The sequence below is a fragment of the Tetrao urogallus genome (assembly GCF_951394365.1).
Source record: "Tetrao urogallus genome assembly, chromosome: 2".
Lineage (NCBI taxonomy): Eukaryota > Metazoa > Chordata > Aves > Galliformes > Phasianidae > Tetrao > Tetrao urogallus.
In genome coordinates, this window is record NC_136814.1 from 66,564,863 (window position 1) to 66,575,183 (window position 10,321).

A 10,321-nucleotide genomic window follows, 5' to 3' on the forward strand; every position below is an offset into this window, starting at 1 on the left:
TTTTTGGATGTTGTTTTCAGTGGTGTATTTTGTGTTTTGAAGTAAGAGATGCATGAAAATGTTCACTTTATATATAGATATTCCAGTCTACAGAATACTAATACTAATTGTGTTTTTGTCCTAATGTTTCATATTTCTAGTCTAATTGTCATCTTGTGTCCCTGAGTAGCAGTGCAGCTGTTAGTTTTTAATGCTCTGGCAATTGGAGCAGAATTTGCATTTTACTACTGCTTGATTTTGTGATGCAGGATTTCTGTTTTATAAGACAATCAGATTCTCTGGAACAAGATGACACTTTTTTTTTTTTTTTTTGCTAAATTTCTTTTTAATGCTTGTGATGGGAAAATCCCAGACCAAATGTTTGAAATGGTGTTTAATTTTTATGTGTTAATCCCTTGTGGTGTTTGTCCCCTTCAGACCCAATTTCACTGTATTTAGCTTAAGTTCTACTATGAATTCAACTCTTTCATTATTCACTCCTTTGGTACAGAGAGGCACTAATGCTTTTCACATGTTTCTCTGTCAGGAAGTGTTTGAAAAGGAACAGTCTATATGTTCAGCGGAAGAGCAACCAGCAGAAGATGGAGTAAGTTAAGAACGAATGTTCCTCTTGCCTAACTGAAAGAAACTCTCTTGAGTTGCTCATCTTGCATTTCTCAAGCAGCTTTTTCAGAAACGCCTACTAGGTGTCTCTTGAACTCTGCTTTCTAACTTTGGTTCTCAGCTAAAATGCTTGAAGTGCAGTGAATGCCTGAAATTTTGATGAACAGAAAAAAATACTTTAAATACTGCTTTCTTGCAGCAAGGAGATAGCAACAAAGTTAAGAGCAAAGGATGGCAACAAAAGAATAAAGGAACCAAGAAAGCTTCAAAATCAAAGAAAAAGAAGCCATTGAAAAAGAAACCTGTGCCACCTTCATTGCAGCCACCGAAACAGCAGAAACAAAAGCAAGCTAATGGGGTAGCTCATAAATTCATTGATATTTTAACTTTATGTTCAGTTTATTGTTCCTAAATTGACAGAGTTTTTTGTCTCTTAATTCTATTCTTCTATGAAGTATGTTTTCTGAAGTACTTTCTGTCCTGAAATTTAAAAATCAGGGGTAAAATTTTAGGTAACGACCCTAGTAGTATATCTTGTGGCCCACTGGAAGTTGTGCCTATCTAGTTTAGAAGGCTGTCGTCTTATTTGCTTTTTATTACTTTTGTTATGCTGCCATCTGGGAGATGAACAGTTCTATACTTTTTGCTGTTCATTTAAGGGCAAAAAGGAGATGAGGTTTTCCTCTGGTAAATTAAATAAGTTTAGTACCTTTACGTTCGCTCCGCATGATGTTTTCTCCATCTCTCAGGCTGTGTTGTAGATATTTTTCTTACGTTCTCTCTGTTTTTTGTATAATTTCTTTGAAATGTCACCTCAAAATCAAACTGTTTTCTCCTATTTATGTTGCTGATGTCATACAGAGAAGAGACATTGCTTCCCTGTTCCCCTTAAGACATGCAGTCAAAAAATAATCTTCACTGTACACTTCTCTGTGATACAGGAAGAGTGTTGTTCAAATAGGAAGCGAGGGCCTTGACCTTAAAACATGTGCTGTTAATGCTACATACTACCATAATGCAGACAAACTAAGAGTTGTGTTTTCTGTTGTTATTTTCCCCACTAGGAAGTAGTTGTGAAGGAAGAAGAAGAGGAGATCTCTGATAAAGGAAGTGAATCTGAAGAAGAAGAAACAAACAGGGACTCTCAAAGTGAGAAAGATGATGGAAGTGACAGGGAATCTGACAGAGAACAGGATGAGAAACAAAACAAAGACGATGAAGCTGTAAGTTTGTTGGTTTTTTTTTTTTCCAAGGGTAATGTTACCACTAGGATTGAAAGAAAATGTGTTTTAATCCTCTAGCATCGCCTCAGGCTAGGCAACACTAGAATGAAGGAATAATGCTGGTACTCCGGAGGTTTTCAGTCCTTATTCTGGCAGAAGTGCTTTGTCTGTTTTAGAGAGAACAGTGAAAGGTCTTTGAAGCATGGACAGAAAGCTTAAAAATGACATGAGAAAAATAACTTCAGGGAGAGATTATAATGTTTCTTTCAGCTTAATTTGATTATTAACTGCTACAGATTGTGAAATAAAACCTCTCTTTTGAACTTTGTTCTTTATATGCAGTTACTGTTGCATACTGCTGCAAGTATGCAGTAGTTGAAGGAAATCGTACATGCTTGATATGAAAACTTTACTCTTAATAATTAGCTTAGTCTTTTGAAACTGTGGCTTAAGAGCTTGCAATTGGGAATGAGGCATTATGGATGTAGATGACTTCTGCACCACAGGTCTTGCAGTAGAAGACTCCGTAGGCAGCTGGAGGCCTCATCGAGGATGAGAATAAGCTTCTGATTTGAAAAAATAAAATCATCAGGGCACTTACAGCTTACATAGTGTTTGTGGGCAGTGCCGCAGAGGGGAATTCTAAAGATTGTGCACAACCCTGCAGATCTGTGATTTGTTTTTGTTTTTTAAAATACTTAGAAGTGATCTCTTAAGTTTTACCGTTTTACTGTTACTCGTTGTTGTGGTGTTTGTTTTTTTTTTTTAATTGTACTTTATAACCTAATCTCTGTGCCTCTTTCTTTCATGATACATAATGTAGCACAGTGTGAGAACTTGTCAGAGATAGCTTTTCCATGGAGAGACACACACATACACACACGTTCGTTGTTTTTTTTTGTGTTGTGTTTTTTTTTTTTTTGCCAGGAGGTGGCTAGTGCATAGTAACTCTTTAAATTTGTCTTTGACAGGAGTGGCAAGAACTACAGCAAAGTATACAGAGAAAAGAACGAGCCCTTCTTGAAACCAAGTCAAAGATAACACATCCTGTTTACAGTCTCTTTTTTCCTGAGGTCAGTAATAGAAAACTTGTATGGTTGTGAGTCGTAAGAATTTATATAATTAATTGCTCTCTATATATTTTTACAGGAAATTTGAGGCTTTTTAAAGAGTCTTTTAATACTTGAAAAAGTTGCTGATCTTTAATTTTAAAAGTTTGAATTTCTAAAATCCTCTTAACTCCCCTCAGATACTTTCATAAAACCTATTGTTGCATTATTCTTTCTACCCAGAGACTTGCAAAATTGTATATAATTAAAAGTTCTTCTTGACAGCAACAAAGCTAAGGTTTTCTTCTGCTGATTTATTACGTAAGGATAAAATCAGAATTCAATTTTTCTGATACAGGGTTCTAATTTATAGTACTTTTCTTCCCTTTGTGCTATGGAGCATGAAAGCCCTGCAGCAACTCTAGTACAGAATTAAGGTATAACAATACTTCTTTAGCAAACTGCAAGCATCTGTGAGAGAGGGAGTTCCTGTCCTGTGTTAACAGTAATGACAGCAGAGTCTGGGAAGTTGTTTAGATCGCTGGTAGTTCTGGCTTGCTGCTTGACTCAGTGCAACAGCATGGTGGCAACACAAGGGTGAAGCTAGAGATGAAGTTCTGGAAGTTGGAGAGGGTTAGCAAAGCTGCCCCTGTACAAGAGTGTATTCTGGAAGTGGTGCAAGCCAGTCACAGACTTGCAATAGACAGTCTTGTCTATTGACCTTAAAAGCACAAGGGCAGGTGTGAGGAGGTGTCAGAGAAAGGAAACAGGGATGTATTTAAGAATAGTGCTTCAGGATTGTACATAAAAGGTGGTGTCTCTGTGGCAGCCTTAGGTGTTGAAAGTCCAATTGGTTGTTTCTTATGCAAACTGCTGACCAGTTCACAGGTAACTGAAAACCCATCACAACAATGAAACTTTGAAAAAGGTGGGACTTTTCAAATGTGGCTTTTATGTTCTGAGCAAGTAAGTTAGGTTTCTGGGGGATGATCAGATTGGAACCAGAATGGAGTGCTTGGGCATGCTTTTTTTCTGGGCCAGTGGTTTAAAGGGTTCCCTTTGCTTCCCTGTTGATTGACTAGGGTGCTAATCTAGGATCTCTTCTCCTGCATTGTGCTGGCTCTGGTAACTGGAGGGTGTGAAAAGGTTGTGCTTCCTTTTTAAAGGAGGTGACTGGGATGAGGAAGAACAGGAAAACATGGGTGAAGAGAAGGGTGCTGTACACTTACTCCTCCTCTTCACTCCCCAGGACTCTTTAAACACATGCTTGTTGCATTCCCTTTTGTCCCTGTGCTTGTGATCCTATTATTCCTACTGCTTTTAACCAGATCTGCCAACTTTAGGAAGTGAAGTGTGGGAATCACGAGTCTTCTGGACCTCTGTAGAGGTGAGGGTGTAATTGCAAGATCAGGGATCTGACCAATTAGCCTTTATTTTCTTACGTGATTTCATCTTAATTGTTTCTAAGGAGCCAGGCAATATATACTATACTATAAACTATACCAAAGAAACTGTCTTCTTAAAGACCTTATGTGAGAATTATGCTGCCTCATGATGTCCAATTTTGTAACAACTAATCTTAATGCTCAAGCAGTGAGTAAGTGCTAAGCCCAGGACCAGAAAGGTGCTGACAATTAGTATTTCTCTCTTTTACTGCACCAGAGCTTCCAGGCTTCAATCAGAGACTTTGCTTTAACTTGCTCTTAAGAAATAAGCTGCCTAAACCTCAGCTGTGTTACACACAGCTGCTGATGGATTTTGTGATTAAAAACACAGTAGTGTAGCTAAAAAAAAATAAATAATCTAGCACTGAACTGTATGTTTGAACTTGAAAGATACACGTGTAGTCTCATGGTATTGCTGTTATAAGTTTTCCAGTCTTCACTGATTTCCCGAAAGTTAAATGCAGTTGTACTTAGTGCTGCAGTTGGAGCATATTCAAACCTGTAAAATCTGAAGAACAAAGCACTTTGGGCAGGTTTTTTTCCCCTCAGTGTTTTATACTGTTACTTATATTGTGGTCACTGCCAGTTCAGAGGTGTTAAGGATGAAGTGTTGTATCAATCCCTGTATTTCCAAGGTTTATGGATATTTGAGTGTAGCCGAGCCTCATATAATGGTCCTCAGGAGGCAGTCCTAACACCGTCATGTAAGTTTTTAGGCAGTTGATTGCTTTGCCAGCGACGAATCTTTATGCAGGTTCCTAAATAATTATCTTCTGCTTCCACATCCGTAAATCCAGAAACTGCACAGATTGTAGTTTTGACATTTTTAGGTAGAAACTGGCCCTGCTATTCCAATTTTGTGAGCATATTGGTTTACTGGCATGCCAAACCTTGCACCCATCTGTTAAAGGGCATTTTGCCCATTTGCCTGTTAGCTTGCCAGATCCTCACAGACATAAACTTGAAATTCCACCCAATGAGAAAGCAGAAAATCACACTCTTGCACAGTTGTCCTTTCTGTAAAGAATTACTTTGTGTTCAGGAGTTTTACTTCCAAAAAGTTTATGCTATAGAATCCTTCAAACATTAATTAATGTCTTTGTGATCTATAAGCTGGTGTCAACAGGGATAGTTAACTTTCTTCCTAGTAGCTGGTATGTTGCTGTGTTTTGGGTTTAGAATGCTAATAATGCTGATAATGCACCAATGTTTTAGTTGCTGAGCAGTGATGACACAGAGTCAAGGACATTTCAGCTTCTCATGGTGCCCTGCCAACAAGGAGTTGGGAGGGACCAGCAGCAGGACAGCTGACCCAGAATGGCCAGGTGGATATCCCATATCGTGTGACACTAAAGTGGGGGGAATTTGGGGGGAACAGATGCTGCTTGTGAGCATCAGTGTGTGGTGAGCAGTTGCATTGTGCGTCACTTATTTAAATATTCTTTTATCATTATTATTATTACTTTCCCTTCCTTTCCCATTCCATTAAACTGTGTATCTCAGCCCACAAGTTTTACTTTTTCTCCCGTTCTCCCCACCTACCCCACTGTGGGTGAGTGAGTGAGCAGCTGTGTGGTACTGCCTTGCTGCTGGGTGACATCACAGCAGTCCTTGTACTACTTACACTGTCTAGCTTTCTGTTCTTAGAACCCTCTTGGCTAGGAAGTAAATATCTTTACTTCTCCACTACAGCTGTTAAGGAAATTGACAGTGTATTATTTATTGCTGAAACTTAGAGTTAATATAATTTATGGCTTATAATCATATAGGACAGTCATAAGTAAAGTCGCTGAGAATAGTTGAAACGAGTTGTTTGTAACTAATTCTGGACCCAAGCAGTGGCCAAATAGTTTTATGTCCTGTTCTCTGTGCCTGCTGTTGTAAATACACAAAGTAATGCTGTTGCTTTGCTGTGATGCAGTTGCTTTTACTTTTATACACTGAAGGATGGGCATTACCATATTGAGTCAATTTTACTCTCCTTTGCTCTGGGATGGAGCAGTGCCAATCAGGGTCTTTTGGTTAATGGTGTGTGTTCTGCTGTTATAAATCTATGCTTTGCTAGTTGAATATTTCACTGAGGTGACTGTAATCTTTTCTTGCATAGAAATTAGCCATTAGCCACTTTTAAAGAGAAAAATTAAATTATTTAAGTTTTTCTTTTCTTTATTTTCTACTTCCATTATATGGATTTCAGACCAGGAAACACTGGTCCTAAAGTGTTCAAAAAGGGAAAAAAAAAAAACACTGAATTTTGGACTATTGAGGGGGAAAAAAAAAAATCTACTTCTACGTTAGCAGGATTTGGTTTCCACCTGTGGAATTTGGACAAGGCTTAGCAGTGTCGTTAAAGCCCTCTACACCCTTTCAGTCAGTCCTTCCACAGAATCACAGAATGGCCAGGGTTGGAAGGGACCTCAAGGATGATGAATCTCCAACCCCCCTGCCACATGCAGGGCCACCAACCTCCCCATTTAATACTAGACCAGGCTGCCCAGGGCCCCATCCAATCTGGCCTTGAACATCTCAAGGGACGGACATCCACAACCTCTCTGGGCAGCCTGTTACCTCTCTGGGCAGCCTATTAATGTTCCAATATTGTTAGATTTAAAAACAAAAGAGCAGCATTCTTGCAGCACTGAAACATCCACATGGTGGTTAGTGGTATAAATACACAAAAATTGGTCTTCTGGTTTGGAGCTCAACTTACATAGCTATGATAAGACATCCTCTTTAGGGCTTCACTCTGTTACAAACCTGACCAGTTACCAGACCTTCAAGAGTGTGTAGGAATTGTCTCATAACATAGCAGTGTAACATTTGAATTGTCTAAAAGGCATAGGGTGTTTCATCCCCATTTTCTCCTTAAAGGTAAATTTATAGTGTTGTGACTATTAAACTTGTCTTCTGTTCCTTTTCCTCACTGTTTTATTTTTATCTCCCCATCTCTTTGCTATGTATTGTTCTTTTATTTATTTTTTATTTTTTTCTTAAGAGAAGACTTTAGGGAATTATGGAAACTTACATACTTACATTGTGGTACTAAACTAACCTTCCAATAGAAAGCTTTTATTTATTAAATCAACATAGGATTTTGTTGCTGTTGTTCTAAAACGTATATTAGAGGGTTAGCCAAAAAGGAGTAGTGGTTAAAGGAGTGATGTACAGCAGTGGTTAAAGGAGCTGTGCAGTTGTTTCCATTTGAGAATGGTTGCTGCTGAACTGCACCACAGTCTTAAAAATCCAATTGAGAGATAAACTATTATTTTTGCGTGGTAACTTGCTGTCTTTTATGAGGGGTGACCTGCATTTAAATTGTTTAGGAATTCTGCTTTAGTACCTGTCGTACCTTCAAAACCTGTAGTTCTTTTAAAAGCTGTGTGTGATAAACAACAGTTTGGTATCCTTTACAAATATCAATATTGCATACAGTTCCTTGAAGTGAAACATTGCTACGTCCAAATTACAACTTTCGGCAGATTCCTGTTTTTTGGAGGAGGAGGAGAAGCAAACCGAGGCAATACATGCTTTCCTGAAAAAGATTATTTACTGGGAAGAACACTTTTAACTGTCTTGTGGCATGCTTTGCTGTGCACGCTTTTCATCCAGGCTGGGTTTCTGTCAGAAGACCCAAGGTAGTATTATGTGGAATGGATGATATTGCTCCAGTGTGAAATTTGCTCAGTAATTCGCTGTGGGCACAATTCTTCAGAATGGTTGTGTGACTGACACGGTATCTTAGGCTGGCTATGTGGAATGAAGCCTTTGGAGTCAAACAGCTACTTGTGATAACCTGGTTGCTTTTAGTATGCAGCATATACTATTATTTTTGTTAATACGTAGCCAAAAGTTTTCAACTCATTCGTTCTGCCTGACCCGACACACACAAATCTTTGTATCCGTATTGTAAGGCCCAGTGAGTCATAACTGCCAGTCGTCAAGTGTGGAAGCATCTTTTTGTGACTTGTCTTTTCTTAATATTTTATTTTCTTTCCTTTCTGAAAGGAAAAACAAGAGTGGTGGTGGCTATATATTGCCGATCGGAAGGAGCAGATGCTAATATGTATGCCATATCATGTTTGTACACTAAAAGATAAAGAAGAGGTCAGTACTGGAAGAATTTACTTTTTGAATATTACAAAACCACACTGAAGTGTCTCATGGTATGCAAATATGCAGATACATTTAATTGATTTAAATTTTAACTTTTTCATACTTGTCATACTTTTTACTGTTTACTGTCATACAAATTTTACTGTTTTGATAGAGGCAGAGAAGAGCCTTTTAACTGTGAAAACTGATAATGGAAAAAATGAAAAAATAAAATTGAGGCCTTTTAACTTTGTTTTCAGATCATATCTTTTTTTTCGTGATATCAATAGCTGATGAAAACCCACATTCATACAAAATGATCATTTTGTATGAGTGAGAAAGTTATTCAAATATGTAAGAAATACTCACTCCTCTTTTTCTGTAAAAACAGAAGCTGTGACAAATTAATTAGCCTCAGCTCACATGAGCCTTTCTGAGACCATAAGTTTTTGCTGTGTTTTCATTTTTTCTGAGAACTGGAGATTTGGTGTATTTTGTACTTTCGAAATGGATTTCATGTTCCAATTCAAATAACAGAAGAGTTAAGCTAATACTTCCAGCAGACTCAATTTTTAAACCTGTTTGGATTTTGAAGATGTAGGAAGTGTATAACAGGGCGATGTTGTGTACTGAAAAATGTAGAGCTACTTTGGTCTAAATTGGGGGAAAAAAATGACTCATTATTTGTCTTTAATGGGAATTATTGTTCTTGGCTATTCAGTCTCTTTTCTGTAGATATTTTATAGTGTAGAGATTCTCAGATATATGTCACTCATAAGAAACTCAAAAAAAAAAGTATTATTCTGTAGTAGTACTTATTGTTCATTAGAGTACTCAGTTGTTTGTTTTAATGTGTCGCTTCAAAGTAGTAAGAATTCATGGAATGGTTTCTGTTTTGCAGGTGGAGCTGAAATTCCCAGCACCGGGCAAGCCTGGAAACTACCAGTACACAGTTTATTTAAGATCAGATTCGTATATGGGTTTGGACCAGATTAAACCATTGAAGGTGATGTTTAATGAGATTATGTGTTACTTGTTTAAAAACAAACAAACAAACAACCCCATTATCTTTAAGAATTCAATATGTTCTAATTTTAATGTTGCTTATTTAATCTGCCTGATCCCAGTAGTTGGAAACATTATGTTGGATTAAATAGAACTAAAGTTTGTGATGCTTCCCAGTGTGTGCATTTTAACACCTTTTTTTTTCATATTGCAGAATTTTTGCAATATAATTTGCTCTGGCCTTGAATCTTGAGCTCTGCCGTGCAATTTCTCTCTGCCTACATACATCCAGTTAATAGGAAAATCCAGCATGCCTTTTTACTAGAAACAGATTTTTTTTAACTGTCATTTTTGTGCAGCACGTCCTTTTTACTTCTGTTTTTATTCTCTTAGTCTGGTTTGTGGTTTTTGTGACTTGTTTTTTCCTCTTTTCTTTGTTTCTCTTAATTCAATTACAGCTGGAAGTTCATGAAGCAAAACCAGTGCCAGAAAATCATCCTCAATGGGATACAGCAATAGAAGGTGATGAGGACCAGGAAGACAGCGAGGGCTTTGAAGACAGTTTTGAGGAAGAAGAGGAAGAGGAGGAAGATGATGATTAAAACAATACCGTTAATTAACTACGATATCTGCACACACTGCAAACTCTTGGTCTGACTGTGGAACTGTACAATAAACAAGAAACGCAGTACAGAAGCTTTGAGAAGGCTGAGTTTAATTTTTCTTTACCAATTAAGAGTGCATTATGTAACTTCTCAGTGGAGGTGAAACAAATCTGTTGCCATTGATACAACCTTGGAATATGCTTACGGCTCATTATAGCCTTCGAGTGCAGGATGGTGCATTTGTTTCAATTGAAAATAAAAGCTTTTTTATTATAAATATCTGGAAGTGTGGGCTATGT

At 37.6% G+C, this 10,321-nt stretch overlaps 1 protein-coding gene across 1 annotated transcript in view; it reads left to right on the top strand.

Moving 5' to 3' along the window:
• The window catches only part of SEC63 (SEC63 homolog, protein translocation regulator), a gene marked incomplete at both ends in the record, with an annotated part of 55,338 nt that extends 45,319 nt beyond the window's left edge, over positions 1-10,019 (top strand). The window contains 7 exons of the mRNA XM_079532828.1: positions 527-586; positions 803-961; positions 1,668-1,826; positions 2,798-2,899; positions 8,326-8,424; positions 9,314-9,418; positions 9,876-10,019. Coding sequence (XP_079388954.1) covers positions 527-586; positions 803-961; positions 1,668-1,826; positions 2,798-2,899; positions 8,326-8,424; positions 9,314-9,418; positions 9,876-10,019 — 828 coding nt within the window. The remainder of the gene's footprint in view (positions 1-526; positions 587-802; positions 962-1,667; positions 1,827-2,797; positions 2,900-8,325; positions 8,425-9,313; positions 9,419-9,875) is intronic.
• Between the last annotated feature and the right edge of the window lie 302 nt (positions 10,020-10,321).